Here is a 23,828-nt window from a genome sequence, read left to right on the forward strand (position 1 = left end):
TGGGCATGGTAGCGCATGCCTGTAGTCCCAGCTACTCGGGAGGCTGAGGCAGTAGGATTGCTTGAGCCCAGGAGATTGAGGTTGCTGTGAGCTAGGCTGATGTCTAGCCTGGGCAACAAAGTGAGACTCTGTCTCAAAAAAAAAAAAATGTAAAGTTCCAAAACAGACCAAATTTTACTATCACTTCATAACTAAGAATGGTTATTGCTAAAGAGCAAATATTATCATCACTCCCACCGCTAAAAAATAATATCACCTAATTCCTTTCCAAATTAGTGAACATGAATTTTATTTTTAGTGGGTATATAAATTAATTAAGTCAACAATTGTTTCTTGGATACCTACTATATGCCAAACATAATCTAACTGATGGGGAGGAAAAGATTAATAGGTCAAAGTCCTTCTGGGTTAATCTGAATTATAAACAAATAATTGCAGTACAATTTAGGTAGACTACAGTTAAGGTATGTATAAAATGCTTTAAGCATGATGAAGGCCTGACTAGTTCTGCCTAGGGCAGGTAAAGAATGCTTTAAGGATGAAGTGACATTTGTACTGAGCCTAGAATATTGTATAAAGACAATAACAAAGATTTTACCTGTCTATATTTAAATAAAGCATTTGATACAAGATCAAAATATTACTCCCAGAAAAGAAATTCCAAACTAACATGAATAGTACCAAAAACACATGGATTTTAGAGGTAAAATTGGAGTTTCACTCTGGTTAATGTGGTTATTGCATCTAGTTTGTGTTACTTTAGTCACTATGGTTATATCTAGTCAGTTATATCTAGTTAGTGTTACTCTACTTAGTATGGTTGTTGCATGGCTACACACACCCTTTAATCCCAGTTAACTATCCATTTCTTGCCCTTGAGTTTAAGGAAAATAATGGAGGAGAATGTAATTGTCTGAGTGCTAACCCAATGCCAAGGAGGAACAACTCAACACATGGTCACTGGCCAAGTATTATCATGCCATCTTTGTAGATAAAAGCAGGCATTGTTAGAACAGTGTTATAGGAAATGTCTAGTTATAGGCTTTAAGGGTAGCATGGTGCGGCTAGCAGAGCAGGGGTTCCCAAATCAGAAATTTTGACCATATGTGAGTTCAGATACTACAACATTATAGCTCCTCCATCTTTTGTTCTTCCTTTTTTTTTTTTTAATATACCTGTAGAATACTAAAGATTCTCTATACCTTCGGTTTCCCAGATCTGAAAAAGGGATCGATACTAAAGTCCACACTACTTCACAAGGTTGCTGTAGAAACTAAATAATATCAGCAATAACCCTTAGTGAATGTTAAACAACATGAATAAATACTGTTGTGTAAAAATTTAGTCCCAACAACTTTGTCTTTGGGATTAGTCAGTCCTGGCTTTACATCTCAGACCCAAAAGGTTGACATTGACCTGATAATGCAAAATTCAGCCATCCTATTTACTGAAGTACTGAAATGCTACAATACTGGGTGGCAGAAAGTCTCTGCCCAAGCCCCTCTTATGCCCTCCCTGACATCCTGGACACTTGTATTCCTCACTTAGACTCCCTTCCTCCTGAACCCCAATGATCTAATAACCACAGTGTTAATTTATAGATGGGCAGGGAGCCTCGAGGACCCTGCTCCAGCACTACAGCTGGATTAGATTCCAATGCTTTGCTGGATTCAAGTCTATATTTTGACTATCATTTCTCTCATCACTACAGGAAAAACTGTTTCCAATTGCAAGTCCTCTTGCCGTTGATTTATTTTCTTGTACAAAGAAGAACTATTAAAGAGATTTTATGCCACAAACAATGTCTAGTTCAATGGCTGGTTGCTGGGACCGGGCTGGCCACAGGCCATATTGATCACAGGTCTCTAAATAGAGCTGGCCAGGTGACCACTTTTCTTTTCAAGCTGTTTGTGCCAGCCCGATATAGGAGTCCTGCCTGTACTGCAGGAAATATTTCTGGGAACTTGAAGACAGTGTAATAACAGAAATGTGGCTGCAGAAGCTGGAAATGTGGACTGATAATGATAATGAAAGAGATTAGAGAAAGAGAGAGAGAAAATGAGGACACCCACCATCTCTGGGGAGGGGGGAGAACAATCAGAGATACTAAAATATAATAGATGGGAGGAGCCTGGAGTGCCAGACATCTAAGTACAGACATCTATTAACAAAGAAAAACAAAAAAGATAAAAATTCATATTATAAAGAGGTATAGGGGGTAAAGAAATGCAATTTGGGGCTACGGAAGTTCCTCTCGAAGCTGGATGGAGGAAAGGAGGCATGATCATTTCTTTTCATCCACCTTGAATGGTTTACCTAGCAAGAACCCAAATAAACTGAAGGAAATACCAATAAGGGCAACAAAAGCAACTAAAGTTATGAACAAAGTTGATTGAATGGATTTTCAAAGAATCTGTACCTTCTGTAATGAGAACTATTAATTAATGGAGTTATCTCCATGAAAATGGTGGAAATTGAGGAAATTTCAAACAATTATGCCCTAGGAGATGTACTGTAAGATTGTGTACTTTCCCAGGCTGGAGGTAGATATGTTATGTATTTTTTTATTTCTCTGATTTTCATTCAGGAGGTAGAAATTTAGAATTAGAAAGATTCACTCTTTTCTTGATATCGATGAGCCATTCTTAATAGGAAATTTGTCTGTTAATTTGCCAAACAAGAAGATAGGATTAAACCTCATTTGCTTTAAGACTCAAGAAATGGATCATTTGCATTGTATTACCCTAAAAACTTAATTTAATGGTAGTGATTTCTAAGTGCTGGTACTATTTGTGTCTATTATTTTCTTTTTAAAAATACTTTTCCGGGTTTTTTTTTTTCCTCTAAATTTTCTATTCACGGCTATGTATTACCTTTGATATCAGAAAAAAATTATTGAATTTAGATGCATGCACCTCCTTGGTTACATGGTTTAAATTAGTTTTGCTATGAATTATAAGGAAATCCATTCTATAATATTAATATTATGTAAAAATAACCATAACTGGTATGTAAAGGAGATAGACATAAGTGACTGCCTATTTTACTATGCTTTGTGATTCTAGAATAATTCTATCTCGACAATCCACATTTTCTTCATTTATTTCAGATTTGGATTATAGAAGTGTTTCATTAAGGGACTATAGTTATTCACACTGTGCTACTACTTAAGAAAAATCATTTTTAGTGTCAACCTAATGATCAGTTTGATAATTCTAGAATTACCTGGGTAGAGCATTTCTTCTTGATGTTAATTTTCTTTTTGTATTAAGAGTACAGACAGTATCTGAGTTGTTCATTATGGTTGATTCATACTTTTGTTTGGTATGCAATTTGAGCTAAAAGTAATGATCATAGGTGCTTTCGAGCCTTATAGTAATTAAATGGAAATTACTTAATCTTTTTTCTCCTTTAATAACAGTTTCTTATATAAAAAGTAAAAGAAGGAATATTTAATTTTTAAATTATTATTATGGAATTTGAGTAATTTACTTCAAAGAACAATAAATATCATTTACACTTAACTTTTTTCATTTAAATTGCAGCTTCTATAGCATATCTAGCATATCCTTAAAAAATAGCACCATGGTTGAGTTCAGAATCAAGTCTTATAAGCAATCTAATTTGCAGAGCTTGACCTTTGAAAAACCACTGGAAGTGTCATGGATGTCATCCTATTATGTAGTTTCTCTCAACCCACAACATTTCTCTTTCCTGGATTAAGATTTAATCATTATGTAATCCATCTCATTTCATCTCACCCTTATTTCAGAAAAAGACCAAATACAAAAAGCTGATGATTGTAAAGTTTTTGGGTGACAATGTTTAAGTGTAAAGGAATAGGACAGTGCCAACTAAATCAGCATATTTACTAAGTGACAGCCCTTAACATCTTTTGGCTTCTTCTAGTGTCCTGGCATGCTTTAAGTAGTGGGGAGGGGAGGGGAGGGGAGGGGAGGGGAGGGGAGGGGAGGGGAGGGGAGGGGAGGGGAGGGGAGGGGAGGGGAGGGGAAGTTAGAAAGTTGGGCACTCCAGAGAATTAATTCAAAATCACCCATTGTTATTTTTCTGCTAAAGAGAGAGGAAGCGTAACCTTGTATCAGTTATTTGTAGCTGGTAAAATCATGGTTTTAGTCTTTACTTTTTAGAGTGAGCTTTATATAGAGGAACACTCCTCTCCCCATAGAATGAAAATTAACTCCCACACGACCCACTTCACAACTTCATGAGCTCACAGATTTCTCCAGGAGGATCAGGGCAAAAAATGTGCTAGGCTCTGCACAAAATGATATACTGTTGGTGAAAGCATCTTAAAATACAGCCTCAACTGAAAAGAAAGTATCTTCATTTTCTTATATAAAGATCAGTATATTTGTTTACTGTCAAGTTTCTGCATAACTAAACGATATTCTAAATTGAGCAGAATCAAAACTTGCCAAGAATTGTAAGAAAAATAAAAATATTGGCTAATGATATCTTTTAAAAGAGCTAATTTAGACATTTTAAATATATATTATAAGTGTTAGAGGAGTACCAGGATTTCAGATCCCTTCCATTTGTAGTAATATCCATTATGGTCAACTTTTCTTAAAAGGGAAACTTTGAGACTAGAGAAATTGGCAGAATCATAGAAGATATTTTTTAAAATTTTCAGTGTATATATTAGGTAAATGACAGAAATTATACTTATAAGCCACATGTTAGAGCCATTATGCTTTGGGGAAATGAACTCTGTAGTTAATATCCTAGTTTAAAAAGTAACACAGTTCTTTGCACTTGAAATTATAATTAAAAAGTTTAAGAGGCCAGGCGCGGTGGCTCACGCCTGTAATCCTAGCACTCTGGGAGGCTGAGGCGGGCGGATTGCTCGAGGTCAGGAGTTCAAAACCAGCCTGAGCAAGAGCGAGACCCCGTCTCTACTATAAATAGAAATTAATTGGCCAACTAATATATATATATATATATAAAATTAGCCGGGCATGGTGGCGCATGCCTGTAGTCCCAGCTACTCGGGAGGCTGAGGCAGAAGGATTACTTGAGCCCAGGAGTTTGAGGTTGCTGTGAGCTAGGCTGATGCCACGGCACTCACTATAGCCTGGGCAACAAGTGAGACTCTGTCTCAAAAAAAAAAAAAAGTTTAAGAAATTATTCTTTTTCTGTTTTGATGGATTGTCAGACCTTGGTGTATTTCAATTTTAGGGAGGCATTTTACAAAATCTTAAGTGTTGTCCTCATGAACTAGATGAAAAAAATGCAAATATGGGCTTGATAGTGGTAGACAGAGAGTGGTGATGGCAATGGACTGGTGTCTAGGGGAAAGCAGGTCTCTGGCAGTGCTCTACAGTGCTTACGACCCTGTGCTCCTCAAATAACTTCATCAAACGGTGAGTTGAATAGCTAAGGCCAGATTGTTGTTCATGTGAAGGATAGAAAGGCAGGCCTATGACCAATGGCATACACAAGAGTGTGGAATGAACTTCTAAGAATCATGGCAGAAATGATTAGGCTCCAAATGAATAGAATCTTGAAAATGTTAGAAACACCAAAGCAGACTTTTACAATTATGTCCTGACAAAAAATACTGTTATAACTCTAGTATAGGGGGAGTGGGAGGAGGAAAGACAATAAAGTACTGTAGATGACCCAGATCATCATCTATTATAGCAAATTTACAGATAATGCGTGAAATGTATAAATTAAGTAACAGCAAGTAGTATCAATGACTTATCTAGGGTCATGCTGATGGTAATTATCAGAAGAAAACACTAAGATAATTAAAAGTGGTTGTCTATGAAGAATAGAATAAGGAGTGACCGGGAGAGGAGCAGGGCATCAATTCTTATATTAGAAGCTCTTCATACCCACTCAAATTTTAATTTTTTTTTTTTTTTTTTGAGACAGAGTCTCGCTTTGTTGTCCAGGCTAGAGTGAGTGCCGTGGCGTCAGCCTAGCTCACAGCAACCTCAAACTCCTGGGCTCGAGTGATCCTTCTGCCTCAGCCTCCCGAGTAGCTGGGACTACAGGCATGCGCCACTATGCCCGGCTAATTTTTTTTTTTATATATATATATCAGTTGGCCAATTAATTTCTTTTCTATTTTATAGTAGAGACGGGGTCTCGCTCTTGCTCAGGCTGGTTTTGAACTCCTGACCTTGAGCAATCCGCCCGCCTCGGCCTCCCAAGAGCTAGGATTACAGGCGTGAGCCACAGCGCCCGGCCTCAAATTTTAATTTTTAATACATGTGCATCCATTACTTGAACAGAAATATTTTAAAAGTTAAATTTAGATATTAGCCCTCTCTCATCAAAAGAATTATGTTTCAAGTGAAAAACTGAAGTCTTTTCCACTAAAAAGGAACCAGTGTCTTTGGAAAATGTCAAATTCCAGGTGTAAGGCATAAGGGTACAGATGATCTTGAAACATATTATTATACCTGGATAGGAAGGAAGCTTTCAGAAAATGCTAGAGTCATGACCAAGGGACTGAAGAGCCCACTCCAATAGGCTCCCACTGGCCAAAGATGGAAGAATCAAGCACCAAAATGAATAATGATCACGATAGACTGAAACACCTAAAATGTATTTAAATTGTTCATGATGATACTTGAAAACAACACTCATTAATCACCTTGGGGGCTATTAGAGAACCAACTCCTATTATTCTGAAAACCAATAAAGGAAAAGAATCCAGTATTTATCTTACCTATTCTATACAAAGTATACCTCAGAGTACAGGTGATGAAGGAAATTTTTCTGTATAGGATTATTTCAGCTATTAAATGAAGAAGGAATGACAGATTTCGAATGTCATCAATTTTCCACCCCTAATGAATCAATGGACATAAGCAATGATCATCAGTGGCTGCTAACATCACAAAGCAGAGGTGAGAAATTACACACCTCTTGATAAAAAACCTAACACTTTCTATGAGGTAATTTTGTTAAGTAAATTACACTAAGTCTACCTTCCAGTTTACAGAAAAGACAATGTTGCAATTGGCAAAATCCAGACTAACAGTAACTCCACATGAAAAATGACCCGATCTTTTCTTTTCTTTTTTTTTTTTTTTTTTTTTTTTGAGACAGAGTCTCACTCTGTTGCTAGGGCTAGAGTGTCATGGCATCAGCTTGGCTCACTGCAATCTCTAATCCCTGGGCTCAAGCAATCCTCCTGCCTCAGCCTCCCGAGTAGCTGGGACTACAAGCATGCACCACCATGCCTGGCTAATTTTTTCTATATATTTTTAGTTGTCCGACTAATTTCTTTCTATTTTTAGTAGAGACAGGGTCTTACTCTTGCTCAGGCTGGTCTCGAACTCCTGACGTCGAGCCATTTCCCGCCTCGGCCTCCCAGAGTGCTAGGATTACAGGCATGAGCCACTGCGCCCAACCCTGATTTTTTCAACAACAAAATAACAGAGAAAGAAAACAAAGGAAGGAAGGAAAGGAAAGAAAGGAAAAGAAAGAAAAGATATGGATAAAAAATTTATTGATTAAGAAAGACTTAAGAAACATGCCACCCAGTTGCAATGTATTGATCATATTTGGATACCAATTCAAACAAAAAAAACTGTTGAAAAAAGAAGGAAAAAGAAAAAGAAAATCTATAAGGCAATTGAGCAAATATAGTTACCAACTGATTATATTAAGGAATTACTATTAATGTTTTTAGGTGAATAATGGTATTATGGTTATGTTTCCAAAAGACCATTTGTTTTAGAGGTACATATTGAAATATAGCTGAAATATGTATTATCTAATATATACTTTAAAATAAACTGGATAGCAGGGAGAAATGGATGTGAGTATAAATGAACTTTGCTATAAGTTGATAATAAACAATGAAACTGGATGATGGATACCATCGGGTTCATTATATTACTCCCTTTGCTTTTATATGTTTGAAATATTCTGTTATAAAAAGAAAAAATAGATGGAATAAGGGCTAGACCTTAATAGATGAGAGGAATTGGGATATTTCCATACTCTTCTGGCTTTTGTTTGACAATTATGGAAATTTTATATTTATAGTATCACATGCTATTTCAGAACATTAACCCATATCATGACAAACTGGAGTCCATTTTCCCTCCCTTATACTTGAGTAGGCTTGTGACTACTTCAACCAATAAAGATTAGTGGAAGTAATGCTACACTACTTCCACGGGTAAGTCATAAAAAGAATACAACTCCCAGTCAATACTTGTGTGTCAGCTCCACCTTACTTGGCACCTTTTAGCATCTGAGCCACAGCCACCAATAGGGCCTCCAAGGGCTCTGCCATGTCAGTATTACATCTGCATTAGCTCTTTCATCCTCCCTAGGTGTGAGATGACTTATAGCACACAACACCATGGGGGGGTGGCACTTAAAATGGCACATTCCTACCAGGGAACACTTTTGCTAACATATATCTACAGATTTGGGAAACCTAATTCTAGGTCTTTGTATTAGCCAAGGAAGAGGTCCTCAAACTTTTTGGTCTCAGGACCCCTTTACAGTCTTTTTTTTTTTTTTTTTTTTTCTTTTTTTTTGCCCTTTACAGTCTTAAAAGTTATCGAGGACTCCAAAGATTTTTAATTTGTGTGATATCTATCAGCATTTTCCATATTAAAATTAAAGCAAAAGCTTTAAATATATGTATTTATTTCATTAAAAATAATAAGAACATTGCATGTTAATATATGTAAGGGAAGCTAAATTTTGTCTCTGCTCTCTGAGGATTTTTTGGCTCGTAGGAACACAAATTCGAGTAACATTTTAGGTGGGCAATTTGGCAGTACCCATTAAAATTTTAAGTGCATATGTATTTTGATTCAGCAATTCTATTTCAAGTTAATTACTCTAAAAATATATATACCTGTGCATGTACAAGAATTGTAAATTTTTTCATAAGAGCTGAAAATTTAAAATGTACTAAATGTCTAACAAGGGAATGGCTATGCTATTACATTATGGCATGCCCATATTATAAGTATTGGCAGGGGAAAATATCTAAAATATATCAACAAGTAAAAAAAGTCTTTATTTTATGAAATGTTTGTGATACTTGGAAAACAGATCCTAAAATTTATCTAGAATCGTTAAATAATAAGAATAGTAAATAAATTTGGAGGGTAAGAATAATAATGAGAGATTTGCTCTGCTAGATGTCAAACAGACCACAAACTACAATAATCAACATAATTCAGCTTTGGCTCAGAAAATTTCAAATAGAACTAGACCCTTGCCACTTACAGTGTGCTCCAAGGACCAGCAGTATCCACACCCCCCTAGGGGCCTATTAAAAATGCAGAATTCTGGGCCACACTCTAGACCTACTGAGTCCAAATCTGTATTTTTCACAAGATCCCAGGGTGATTCATGTTGTATATCAAAGCTTGAGAAGCAATAACCTAGATCTGCAGTTCATTAGAATCACTGTGAAACTTTTTTGCAAATCTAGAGGCTCTGGCCCTGTTCTGAGACTCAAGGTATAAGAATTCCCAAGGTGGGTCCCAGTTTGTTTTCTAAAAGCTCCTCAGAAGAGTCCATTAAAGAGCCAGGAGAGAAAACCAATGAACTGAAAAGTCTGAAAGTAGGTTCATGGACATAAACTAATTTCGTAGATTATAACAATAGAATTGCAAATCAGTAGGGGAGTAGGCTTTAAAAAAACCTATATATATATAAATATATATAGTCTTTTTTTTTTTTTTTTGCTTATAAAATGGTTTGAAAAGACATGCACTGAACTATTATCAGGTGTGCGGATTGGGCGATGAAGGGAGCTGTCAGTTGGGCTTTTTCTCCTAATAGCACCAAGCTGTGCTGGCTTGAGGGAGGGGTGATCATGGATGAAATGAAATGAAATGGTTTTTCTTACCTGTTTCAATGAATTGTTCTTAGTTTTGAGCTTGCCTGGTATACTATGACTTCTTAACTGGTTTCTGGAGTTCTCATAAGGGCTTTTTGGACCATATATTGTTAAGTCAGCGTCCCTGTGGGAAACAGAGTCTGAGACTTCCTATTCTATCATCTTGCTCTGTGATCAGACTTTCATTTTTCATTCAATATATCTCTTACTGTTTGAATATTTTACATCCAATTATATTTTAAAAATACTAAGGAAAATATCCAAATTCAAATTTTAAAATTTGAAGGAAGAAAGTTTCATTTCTAAGAAAGGAAAAGTACGTAAAGGCCATTTGTTTTATTATATAATTTATATTAATACTAAAGTAAGAATTAGCCTATGTTCATATGTTTTATACAAACCTCCCACTATTTTGATCTTTCCCAAATTCTTACAGCCTTAACAAAAGTGTTAAAAAAGATACTTGGTCATGGTATAAAAATAAATGATACAAATTATAAATATTATAGGACAGACATTTAAAATATTCCTTATCCATATCAATAAAAGTAATTGTGAAATAAATTCATCTATTGAGTTTTGCTTTTTCTTCTCTGTTTTAGGCATTAGGATTTTTATCTTCTTATGGAATAGGAATGGAATATGATCAAGCCAAGGTAAGGTCACTTTCTTTTTTCTGGAACAAAACTGATTTCTTTAAAAGCAACATTAAATAGAGAGTGTACTCTTCAAGTGAAGGTGCCTACTCCAGCATGGTGGTTGAAAGCACCACCTCAATAGTCAGAGACATTTAGCATTCTTATACCACAAGTCTCTTAAAGTCCCATATTTCAGGTTCTTTATTGAAGGTAGATAATATCTGTTTCATAGGGATTTAATGAAATATCATATACAATGTCCTTATCATAGACTCTACAGCTTGGTAAACCCCCAATAAGTGGCAGCCATCTTTACAGAGGAACAGAGTGAAATTTGAAATTTATTTGGAGTAGCTCAAGGGTCATTACTGGGCTAGGAATTAAAAAAGCAATTGATGGTATGAGTTTCAAATTTAGATGACCATTTTTTTTTTCTTTTTTTAACTTTAGGCACTGATATATTACACCTTTGGAAGTGCTGGAGGAAGCATGATGTCCCAGATGATTTTGGTTTGTGAATTAAATGTTCTTGGGACCAAATTACTATAAATAGAGTCATCTGAATATTAAGAATATATATGCCTGTGTTTTAGGGGTACAGATATTTGTCAGGAATCAATGTTCTACAGAATTGTGAAGTTGCCCTAAATCACTACAAGAAGGTGGCAGATTATAGTGAGTAATCCTCATAATTTATTTTAACATAAACAGACTTGCCAAGCAATTAAAAAAAAATTAATCAATGCCAGTTGACATACATTTATGCAAATATTCCAAGTCTATGCTTTTAACATGTTATAATACAATTCTTTTAATGCAATGGAGAATTTCTATTTCCTTAATAGCTACTTTTCCAATAGTTTTAAATGATTGTACTCATCTTTTAATATTGTTAGTATATATCCTCAAATAATTATGTTTTACTTGTTCTTGTAATGTTTTTTCATTTCCTTTCTTTTCCTTAACTGAGAATTTGAATGTAGTACCAATAAATATTAAGCAGTTCCCTTAAATTTGACAGTTAGAATATGGGATGACTTGCTAAAAGTTCCTAAAGAAATGAATGTAAGGCACATACATTGGAGATACCTATCACTGCATTAGAGAACAATTCAAGCAGTCATTACTCTATTACCCTATCCTTTGCTACAAAAATAGAGTGTGAGGCTAATATATGTTTCTAGAATCATTTTCAAAGTTACATGTAACATTTCATCTTGGAATATCACTGAACCAGACTACATAATAGAGTCATTTTGTTTTTGTTTTTACCAATTGCAAATCAAAGAACATAATAGAGTTTTAAATAAAAAGTCTTCCAAAAAGTAAATAAGGTTAAGTCCATTTGATTAATTTTTGTAGTCAGAATAACATCTAAACATACATCTTTGGCACTATTATGACCTAAAAAGAAAAACAAGGAGAAAAAACTACTTTTAAATTTAAGATGCTATTTATATAACAAGATCATTTCATACACTTAATGAAACTGGAATTACTCTGTACATATTTTAAACTGCATACTTTGTTAGGCATATACAAACATATTTATCCTTCTAGTTATTTTCAGAATATCCATAGGAAATCATTAATCAGTAGTTATTACTCTTAAATTGTAGTTTCAGTACCAGAAAAAGTCAATGGTAGAGGGGGTTTCTAAAATATCTCCTCTTTCCTTGAGCTTGATTGGACAAGATCTTTAGTAGAGTCTGATATATGTTGATAAAGTATTTGTATGTGTTGCAAAGAGTAACTAGGTTTCTTGCACTTTTCTTAGAAGCCAGTAAATTAAAAAATCAGCAAATAAATTTCTATTTCCCATGGATCTTCCTTCTGTGGTTGTAGACCAGATTTCTGCCCAGTTTAAGAAAATAAGCCTGGCCGGGCGCTGTGGCTCACGCCTGTAATCCTAGCTCTTGGGAGGCCGAGGCGGGCGGATTGCTCAAGGTCAGGAGTTCAAAACCAGCCTGAGCAAGAGCGAGACCCCGTCTCTACTATAAATAGAAAGAAATTAATTGGCCAACTGATATATATATATAAAAAAAATTAGCCGGGCATAGTGGTGCATGCCTGTAGTCCCAGCTACTCGGGAGGCTGAGGCAGAAGGATCACTCTAGCCCAGGAGTTTGAGGTTGCTGTGAGCTAGGCTGACGCCACGGCACTCACTCTAGCCTGGACAACAAAGCGAGACTCTGTCTCAAAAAAAAAAAAAAAAAAAAAAAAAAGAAAATAAGCCTGGCTTGTTTTTTATTCACAGTTGCTGACAAACTGGAAAAAAGTGAAGGTATTCCAGTGGAAAAAGTGAGACTAACTGAGAGACCTGAAAATCTGAGTTCTAACAGTGAGATTTTGGATTGGGACATATACCAATACTATAAATTTTTGGCAGAAAGAGGAGATGTTCAGATACAAGTAATGTATACAGATGAGATTGAATTTTTAGAATGTGAAAATTACAAGGGTCTTCCTTCTCTCTGAGTCCTAGAGGGATTAACAGTGCCCCATCCTGAATGGGAAAGGGAAGAAATACCTGGCCCTACTCCTGTTTTGTTCCCTGCTGCTTACAGTTCCTGTGTCCTACTAAAGAGCTAGTTGCCATAGTAATAGCAATATTTTTACATTTCTTCCTGAAAAATTCATTTTTTTAAAAAAACCTAGATTTTAATTATAGGAAAAAAGCACCATCCAATGTGAATTTTAATATGAATGAACTCTTACAAGGACAGCATTTGTGTGACTTTTGATAGCCAAGAGTTAAGGCCCCTAGGTTTATGTGCCTGGGTGCTGCTGTACACCAGCAGGCCAGCTTCCTGCCATTGAGGAAGCCATATGCCCAGCAGCAACCAATTACCCAATAAAAAAATACAGTCTGGAATGTTTCCCTGATTCTTTCAAGACATGTCAACAGCATCAAACTGAATCTACATACTAAAGTAAAATCACCAAGTAAATGTTTTCTTTATTTAAAGTAATACTGCTGCTAAAACCAATTTCAAAATCATTGCTCCTAGGTATCTCTTGGACAATTACATCTAATTGGGAGGAAAGGTCTAGATCAAGATTACTACGTAAGTCGATCTCAGACTCAGTCATACGGGATGGGGAAGACAGTGAGGAGGGAGGCAGGAGGAGTACTGAAGGGGGAGAGAAGGAGAAGTGGGAAAATGGTTAAGGAGAGCCCACTGCTGCTTCTTCAGTCAAACCTGCTTCCCAGCTTCTTAGGAGGAACAAAATTCACCAAAGGGAGAACTTTCCTACCTACCTTCAGGTACAAAGGGTCTACCCTACGACTTCTGAGGAGCAGCTGGGGCAGGCAAGTAGCCATATTCCCACCCAAACTGCTGGGCTGGGATTAGGCAAAGAGAATACCTCCACCTGCCGGTCTTGAATATTCCCCTTCCCCAAAGGCCAGCTGCACAAACTTCACCTTTGAGTTTCCTGCTACAGATTCTAAAGACCAACTTAATTCCCATTTAGCTAGATCAGAGGACAGACTGCATTTAACATAATTAAAAATACATTAAATATCTTTATAAATTTTCAAAGCTCTTTTTAATCATTTTTCTTAACCTGACCTTACCCCTGTGAGGTTAAAAGGTTAATTAACCATTCAAATTTATAGTGGAGAAATACTTGCCCTACACGGGATTCTTCTAAGATGCCAGGGCCATGGGATGAGTTCTTGCCTAGATTCTGATAGTGATTCCAAGGCCCCAGATCAGTACAAACCTGGGAAGTAACTGAGATTCCTTTTAAAAGATGATTTTGCAGCTCCTGTCATTTATAGGAGCCACATGTTCATTGTCTCAATAGAACATATGCCATTTCAACATAGTCCCCCTAAGTGATAAAAACAACTATTTTATCAGGCTGTTACATAAAAAAGTGATCTGTTATTACTTTCCATTTCACTTTATATTGTTATTTTATGAATGTGTCTTTGCTACTATAATTTGCATTTTATATGAGATATAGTAAACATCAGGTAAATGTCAAAGTTAATTTTATAAAATGTGATAAAATAGGTAGCAATTTAAATAAGCTAGACAGCTCCACTGAAGATCTTCAGATTTTTTTTATCCTAATCATAATCAAGGTGTTAGCTTCTTAGGTGGGAAGTTTTAGATTCATAATATTACTCCAGTGTCAGATTTCAGCCTGCACCGAGTTTATCATGTTAATTACAGGATGCATAACTAGGAAAAGAGTTCCTTGTTTTCCATAAACATGAAATTTGATTGGGTGTGAAGGAACCCAAACCTCAGCCGTAGGAAAGACACACCAATCTTTGCATAGTACAGTAAAAGCCCACAAAGTACCTCCCGTCAGCTCCAGCCACTGTGATCTCCAGATAAGAGCTGCAGCTGCCTCCAGGTGAAGATAAAGTACAACCGGGGCTGATACTGTAGAATTCCAGGGCTGCAGTGCAACAGCCAGGCAGCCTCTCCAGTGGGCCCATACATAGAGGTTTTATTATATCCGTCTTGCAGATGAGGAGCTGAGGCTGGCCAGAGAAAGAAAATTGCTTCAAGACTCACAGCTGGGGTTGCTTAAGAAGCAGAATTTGAACTCAGGCCTGCAGAATTCAAATACTGTGCTCTTGCCATTAAAGTTTCCTTTTGACCCAGGCAAAAAAAGAAAAAAGAAAAAGCCTCTAAAATCTGTTTCCGCATTTATAAAGAGGAAGGAATGACACGATCTCTCAAGTTCCTTCAGCTATAACTTTTTGATAGTGGGTTGGGCCTCCTGCTTCCCATCCAGATCTCCCAAAGAGGCAAGTTTAATTCCAGAACTATCCCAGTGGTTCAGGCACAAGCACAGGTTGGTCCTTTCTGCTTCCCTCAGCCTAATGACTTTGAACTTACATGGAGGGCTCCAATCAAAATCTCAAAATGTAAGACTGATTGGCTTTATGTATCAGCTTAGTGTGTATAACAAAGCACTCCCAACACTAGGTGGCTTAAAACAACAACCATTTATTTAACTCATGATTTTGGTAGGGCAACAGTTTTGGCCAGGTTCAGCTGAGCGATTCTGGTCTGGACCAGGCTCAGCTAATCTTAGCTGGGCTTGCTCATGCATCTGCATTTAGCTGGAGCATTGGCCAGAGCTGGCTGGTTTATGATGGCTTCATCTGTGACAAGTGGAATGACTGGGGCCTCTCTCCATGCAGTCTCATCCTCCAGCCAACTGGCCCAAGCCTTCCACATGGCAGTCTAAAGTTCTAAGAACACAAGCAGAAGTCCCTTGAGGTCTGATACAGAGCTGACAAATCACTTCTGCCACATTCTGTTGGCCAAAGCAAGACACAGACCAGCAAGGTTAAAGGGGTAGGGGAGAGGCAGGAGGATCGCTTGAGGCCAGGAGTTCCAGACCAGCCTGAGCAAGAGCGAGACCCCATCTCTACTAAAAATAGAAAGATATTAGCTGGACAACTAAAAATATATAGAAAAAATTAGCCATGCGTGGTGGCACATGCCTGTAGTCCCAGCTACTCAGAAGGCTGAGGCAGAAGGATTGCTTGAGCCCAGGAGATTGAGGTTGTTGTAGTACAGGCAACAGAGAGAGATTCTGTCTCCAAAACAAAAAAAAAGACTAAAGAGGTAGGGAAATGGGCTTCTCCTTATTATGGGAAGAGCCGCAAAGTGTTGTGGTTACTTACCACTTACTTGCAAGAATTAACTTGGAATGCACCGATAGATTAAATAGTTGATTCTTACTTGCACAGAGTCAACTTGGAATGGCAGGGGAGATACATAGAGGAGAGGGAAGATAAGGGGTAAACCTGATTTCTGAAAGGCTGTTGCTGGCTTCTTATCCTTTCAAGTCTCACCTCCTCAGTGAGAATTTTCTTTTTTTTAAGTTTTATTTTATCTTTTTAAAGTTTTATTTTATTTTTAATTAACACATAATAATTGCACATATGTATGGGGTACAATATCATGTTTCAATACATATATACATTGTGTAATGATCAAATCAGGGTAATTAGCAAATTCATCACCTTGAACATTTAGCATTTCTTTGTGGTGAGAACATTCAAAATCTTATCATCTAGCTATTTTGAAATATACATTATTGTTAATTATAGTCACCCTATTGTGCAATAGAACACCAGAACTGTTTTTCCTATCTAATTGTAACTTTGTACCCATTGACTATCCTCTCCCTATACCCCCACCTCCTCTCCCCAGCCTCTGCTTCTATGAGATCAACTATTTTATTTGTTATTTCTTTTTTATTTATTTTATTTTAGCATATTATGGGGGTACAAGTGTTACAGTTACATATATTGCCCATGCCCTCCTCCTCCCTCAAGTAAGAGCTTTAAGCGTGTCCATCCCCCAAACGTTGCACATCTTACTCACTGTTTGTATATACCCATCCCCTCCTCCCCCCTCCCACCTGCCTGACACCTGATAAATGTTATTCCTATATGTCCACTTACGTGTTTGATTAACTATTTTAGATTCCACACAGGAGTGAGATTACGCAGTCAGTATTTGTTTTTCTGTGTCTGGTTTATTTGATGTAACATAATGTTCTCTGGGTTTATCCATGTTGTCTCAAATGACAGAGTTTTATTTTTATGGCTGAATAATATTCCATTGTGTTTATATACCACATTTTCTTTATCCATTCTTCTGTTGATCGACACCTAAGTTGGTTCCACATCTTGGCTATTGCGAATAGAGCTGCGATAAACATGGGAGTGCAGGTATCTCTTCCACATAGTGATTTCATTTCCTTTGGATATATACTCAGTAGTGGGATGGCTGGATCATATAGTAGTTCTATTCAGAGATGATTTTCTTAACTCTGCTCTTCCATCACTTATCCTTTCACACTGTGTTCATCTTTCTTATATCCCACATAACACCCTACATCATATTGATCTGTATTTCTTTACTGTCTGTCTCTGCATAATGAAATAACAGCTGTTTGTCTTGCTTATTACTATGTATCCTGTACTCAGAATAGTACCTGGTATATACATGAATTACTCAGTAAATACTTTTTAAATGAGAGAATGCTATAATAGCATCCTAAACATTCCATGTTGCTCCTCAGCCTGAAAACTGCCATCTGAGCCAGTATGCTAATGTTTCAGTTCACCAAAGAAAATTATTAGGATAAACCTCTTTTTAAATGTGATGTCCCACTTTACTGCTCAGCAAATTAAATTTCAAAATACCTAGAAATAGCTAGCTTGTCTTTTTTCCCCTCCTCATTGTTTGGTTGAACTAATGTCTCTCATGAGTTGAATCACAGATAACAGTTAAACCCTCCCACTGACCAAACTCTTAATTATTGAAAAATACTGTATATGCAATTCTTGATTACATTATCTTAAATTTTTCATGCACAGATTTTAACGTCATTTGCACTTCTAAATATATACGGGCTCAGAATGATTGGATTAGGAAAGGGAGGTATTTGGATGCATATTATTAAAGTGGATAAGGCATAATTAAATTAGACTTGGCAGAGGAATAATATCAAATTTGTAAGGGCAACTGCTTTGTCTATCTTGCCATCCATTAGAAAGAAAAGAGCTAATATCATCTTTTCTCAGGATGATCTACAGAGCCTGGGATAATAAAAGTGTTCATAAACGTTTTTAGAATAATACATTTTCTTGGCATTTCATTTTAGGGGAAATGTTACAAACTGATTAAACTAATGATTTTCTTAGAGCTAGTGAAAAATCATGCTCACTTTTTTTAAAAAAAAAAAAAGAGAGAGATGGGCTCAAATAATAAAACTTCACCTAGCATAGTGCCTGGGACATACTATATTTCATCCCGAGACACCATCAATTATAAGATATAGCATTATTTTATGTTCTACTGAGAAAGAAAAAACTGCCAATATAAATTATAATATGCCATTGATGTTAAGAAATGTCCTGATTAAAATAGGGTAGGGGGAGATGTACATCTTAGAATCAGTGAAATACTTGAAAGATGGATGGATGGATGGATGGATGGATGGATGGATGGATGGATGGATGGATGGATGGACAGATGGATACTTGATCTTAACTCTGAGAGCAAGAACTCAGATTAGCTCATATATATCCATCAAGGTATTTAACATGGTGCTTTTACATGGTGCCTAATGTTTACACCATGGAAGCAATAGCATTAAGGGAAAGTAAATTTAAAAAGAAAAAAAAGAGAATTGAAATGTCAAGTAAGCCATGACAGGGGAGTGGTGTGTGACAGTCTCAGTTCTTTTTGGCCTTTATGGGATCATCATATTGGAGGATGGGTAAAACTCTACGATTTTATTTGCTTCTGGGGAATAGGTGATTTTTCTTTTAAAAGTTCAATCTATTTTCCCAGAATGAAACTTTTTTCAGAACTCTCTATTGTGAGATATTTAAGAGCCAAATTACTAAACTGGACATTGAAAATGATTTCATAAAATCATAATTTTACAGCCAGAAGGGTCCATAAAGATTAAAGTCCAGCCCCCTTGTTTTAGAGGTTGATTCATTCATTCATTCCTGAAATGTTTCCTGAGTGCCTAACATGTGGCAGACACTACGCTAAGTTCAGAGGATTCACTATTGGAGGAGACAAAATAAGCAGATAATGAAATCAAGGGATGAATGTCACAGAAAGCAGGGGACAGGCTGCCCTGAGAACACAGAGGAGGAGAATCTGAATGAGGAAACCAAAGCCAGGAAATGATGTGATTTGCATAAATTACAGTTACCTAGGGACATATTTGGATCTTGGCTCAGTAGAGATATACTTTTTCTCAGTAGAGAAATACTTTTATTTTTGATATTAATGTTTTCTCATTTAGTAAATCACACATTGCTATAACTTTCTCCTACCCAACTGACACTTAGATTATTCACGACATTTTATCTTCAGGATTCCCTAAGGCTCATAAATCTCCAATGGCTCCTATTTCTACCAAGGAAAATAAAAGTCTTCAGCCTGGTATTCAAGACTGTTTATAATAATGAGCCCATCTCATTTTTGCAAGTCTTAACTTCTGGATATTCGGTTTCATCCATACTAAAGGAATTACTATTTTCTGAACACACCTTGGACATTCCCATCCCCAACCCCTTGCTCATGTTATTCCCCTCCCCTCTGTACTGGTGAGTCATCTCCACCTTTCATGAGGCCTCTATCTTCCTATCCTCTTTACCCCATGGAGGCAGAGTGCCAAGTGCATGGAAACTGGCTTCAGGCTGCTTATAGAAAGACTCCAGTCCTGGCTGCATGACTCTGAGTACCACTAAATAGGGCCAGATATTAATAATACCTTATGGTGCTATTGTGAAGATTAGGTAAGAAAAAGTTTGTAAGACCCTTATTAGAGAACTGGGTACAATGTCTTTTTATTCTATACCCTTCTAATTCTTTTTGGTGTTCCTTTTATCCTACCTGTCACCTAGTATCTTATTGCTCTTTAGATATATTCCTTCTCAAAAACATTTTGGGGGAGCAAATGTAGGGACTGTGTTTTTGTTCATTTTTTAATCACCTGTAATACCTTAAATATATAGCAGGCTTCAACTGAGTTATTGAAAGAATAAGTGAAGATTCGAAGAAACTGGTGGATGGCTGGATGCATGATGCAATAATGGCCAGCAATGGTGGCATTTGTACTTATGTCCACAAAGCAGACCAGCTTCAGTAATGAGGGTGGGGTTCTCAAATAAGTTGGCAATATTCGTAGAGCGAATTTCCATATAAAATAACTACCCGTATTTCTTCCCTAAACATTCTCTTCTCTTTGGGAATGAGCAGATCCTTGAATATCAACCTAGTCAAGACTTTTTAAAGAGCAGAAGTGTTGTATCCTAATGAGACACTTTGAAGATTGCCTTCATGTCTCGCTCCTGGGGCTGATTTCTTTTATGACTCCATGTGGTTTCTGAGAAGACTTTTTAAAAGGTCAGGATGAGGCCTAGGGAATGTGGCAGCAAGGGACAAAGTCAGTCCTTATGTGTTCTAGACAGAGTGCTTCATTTAATGTTATAACCCAGACGAGATCAGAGGCTTTGCTGGACTCCTTAGATTTGATTTAGAAGGAATTGCCTTGAAGCTCACCTCTGCATGAAGACATGGTCTCAGCAGGCAGCCAGGTGTGTCTGGTCTTACTCTGCCTATAAACATTAGGATGCTGCGTATCCGATTCTGCCAACCGTAGTACAAACTGTCTTTTAAAATAAGCACACAGTGTCAACATAGAAGCCTACTTTTTCAAAATAATGGACTATTTAGCTCTATAGCTGGTATTCGTCTCTTCCCACAAGGCCACATGCCCATGTCTTTCCAAATGTGAGAATCAAGTCCTCACATTCTAAAATTATGTTTTATGTCTCTCTCTCTCTATATATATATACATATATATATATATAGAGAGAGAGATATCCTCCCACTCTTCAGGTTTATGTTTAAAATAGCACTTGGAATAGTGCCTTGAACAAAATGGGCATTTTGTAGATATTTTTTGATGCATATTGAATGAAAGTTTAGTTCAAAAAGCCATTTTGTAGGATTTATTTGTGACTGGCAATAATACTGTTCTCTTTTCTCTCCAGAAAGCATTATACTACTTCTTAAAGGCAGCAAAGGCTGGTAGTGCAAATGCCATGGCATTGATAGGAAAGGTACATGCTTCATCTCCATCAATATTTTTCAGTTCTTAAAAACTTGATAAATTGGTGGTACCAGCTAATTGAACCCAGTGTAGGGTGACAGGACTGCAGGCCTCTTTTTTGGAAGTAGCTGAGGAGGGCATTCAGCTACAACCTGAGGGTTGCCTTCTCAAGGTGACATTTGGGAAGAAGCCCCATTCAATAGCAGCCTTTATCTGGGATACTAGAAGCAGCCTCAGAAGTATACCTGGGGCCAGGTGTGGTGGCTCACGCCTGTAATCCTAGCACTCTGGGAGACTGTTGGGCAGATTGCTCGAAGTCAGGAGTTCGAAACCAGCCTGAGCAAGAGGGAGACCCCCGTCTCTACTAAAAATAGAAAGAAATTAATTGACCAACTAAAAATATAAATACAAAAAGTTATCTGGGCATGGTAGTGCATGCCTGTAGTCCCAGCTACTCGGGAGGCTGAGGCAGTAGGATTGCTTGAGCCCAGGAGTTTGAGGTTGATGTGAGCTAGGCTGACGCCACAGCACTCACTCTAGCCTGGGCAACAAAGCAAGACTCTGTCTCAAAAAAATAAATAAATAAAATTTTAAAAATTCAAAAAATATATAATAAAACCAGCCTGAGCAAGAATGAGGCCCTGTCTCTACAAAAAAATGGAAAAATTAGCCAGGCGTGGTGGCATGTGCCTATAGTCCCAGGTACTCAGGGGGTTGAGGCAGGAGAATTGCTTGAGCCCAGGATTTCGAAGTTGCTGTGAGCTATGATGCGTCCACGGCACTCTAGCCAGGGCTACAGAGTGAAACTCAGTCTAAAAAAAAAAGTACACCTGGCCCAGAGGTCCTCCCCTGAGTGTAGCTATGAGCCTATGTGCACCGCCCCCAACATGGAACAGGAGATCCGGGCTGGTTGGGCATCTGAGACTGGTACCAGCCTCGGCTCAATCAGGTGCTTCTCTCTTCCATCCCTGGAATGAGAATCAGTTCCAAGCTGACCAGAGTCCTGCTTATGCCACCTCTGCCAGGAGCTTTCCAAAGGCTGCTGAGCAGCCTTGTGAGGGTTCCCCCAGGGAGACATGTCCTTCTCTCTCCTTCAAAGACCACTCACTCCCCTGAGTGCTGCCCTAGGCTCCTTGTAGCCAGTTTGCATTAGTAACCATGGGGACAAGTGCCCTGCTTCCAGAAGTGCTACACACAGCAAATACAAGAGACAGGAGGAAACACAAGTAGGGTCCATTCCTTTGCCAGGACCTTTGCAGGGTCGCTCCAGAATGTATGTAGTAGATTGTATTCTTGGTTTTTCCTTTCATTTTAAATCGAGGTAAAATTCAAATAACATAAAATTAACCATTTTGGAGTATACATTTCAGTGGCATTTACTACATTCACAATGATTACCACTACCTCTATTTAGACCACCACCTCTATTTAGTTTTAAAACATTTGCATCACCTTCAAATGCCTTTGTTTTTTTACATCCTCTTTTTATGTTTTTTCCCTAGATGTATTTAGAGGGGAATGCTGCTGCACCACAAAATAACGCCACTGCCTTCAAATACTTTTCCATGGCTGCCAATAAGGTATGTCCTCAACTCATTGCTGTAAACACATAAAAACAATCTGCATGTAGACTGGCACTGGAGTCTCGAGCCCAGACAAGAAGCCTGCAAGGACTTCTGTGTCCTGAAAATGTACAATATGGTTCAAAATAAAATATGGGGTGGGACTGGGGAAGACACAGCTCATCTTCTTGGTAAATGAAAATGGCAGCCATGTGTGCTACCCTAGCAGGGGCCACCAGGAGGCCAGACCAAAGTTCAGCTTTCCCTGCTTCTGTGCAGTAGATGAGGCTATCTAGCTTAAGGAACAGGAAATAAAAGAGATAAGGACAGAGGAAGGAAAAACTCAATCAATAACGGCAGCAAGTTTAAGACAAAGACATCCAAGAAATGTCCAGTTTTCTCCAGTAAGATCTTACCCGAAAGCCGGTACTCTCCCTGACCCAGGTGGGAGGTGTCAGCAAGGCAGCCAGGACAAAGTGACTGAGAACATGGTTCTAGAGACAGAATCCCTGGCTTAAATGCCAGCCCTGCAACTTGCTATCTGTGTGACCATGGGCAATTTACTTAAACTCTCTGAGCCTCAATTTCTCCATCTATAAAATGGGAATATAAGAATATTTGCCTGATATTGTTGTTGTCAAGATTTGAGGAGTTAATACATTTGTGCCCCATATTGTAAAGTACTTAAAGCAGGGCCTGGCACATAGTGAGTGTATTATGTAGAGTGAACTCCAAAGCCTACACCAGACATAATGGATTGCATCTATGCAGGAACATAGATATGGTTTATTTTTTATTTATTTTTTTTTCCTTTTTTTTTTTTTTTTTTTTTTTGAGATAGAGTCTCACTTTGTTGCTCAGGCTAGAGTGAGTGCCCTGGCATTAGCCTAGCTCACAGCAACCTTAAACTCCTGGGCTCAAGCCATCCTCCTGCCTTAGCCTCCCTAGTAGCTGGGACTACAGGCTTGTGCCACCACGCCCGGCTAATTTTTTGTATATATATTTTTAGTTGGTCAATTAATTTCTTTCTATTTTTGGTAGAGACAGGGTCTCGCTCAGGCTGGTTTTGAACTCCTGACCTTGAGCGATCCTCCCGCCTCGGCCTCCCAGAGTGCTAGGATTGTAGGCGTGAGCCACCAC

The 23,828-nt window shown here is 37.6% G+C and overlaps 1 protein-coding gene across 3 annotated transcripts in view; it reads left to right on the forward strand.

Moving 5' to 3' along the window:
- SEL1L2 (SEL1L2 adaptor subunit of SYVN1 ubiquitin ligase) overlaps window positions 1-23,828 on the forward strand; it is a 104,328-nt gene that overhangs the window by 58,722 nt on the left and 21,778 nt on the right. For 2 of the 3 annotated variants that reach the window (XM_020281881.2, XM_020281882.2), the window contains exons 6-12: window positions 10,459-10,512; window positions 10,945-11,004; window positions 11,088-11,169; window positions 12,752-12,906; window positions 13,506-13,562; window positions 21,068-21,136; window positions 22,629-22,706. In XM_020281881.2, the coding sequence (XP_020137470.2) occupies window positions 10,459-10,512; window positions 10,945-11,004; window positions 11,088-11,169; window positions 12,752-12,906; window positions 13,506-13,562; window positions 21,068-21,136; window positions 22,629-22,706 (555 nt within the window). The remainder of the gene's footprint in view (window positions 1-10,458; window positions 10,513-10,944; window positions 11,005-11,087; window positions 11,170-12,751; window positions 12,907-13,505; window positions 13,563-21,067; window positions 21,137-22,628; window positions 22,707-23,828) is intronic. The other variant, XM_076010918.1, reaches the window with a different exon arrangement.

This window comes from Microcebus murinus, chromosome 16, assembly GCF_040939455.1.
Source record: "Microcebus murinus isolate Inina chromosome 16, M.murinus_Inina_mat1.0, whole genome shotgun sequence".
NCBI lineage: Eukaryota > Metazoa > Chordata > Mammalia > Primates > Cheirogaleidae > Microcebus > Microcebus murinus.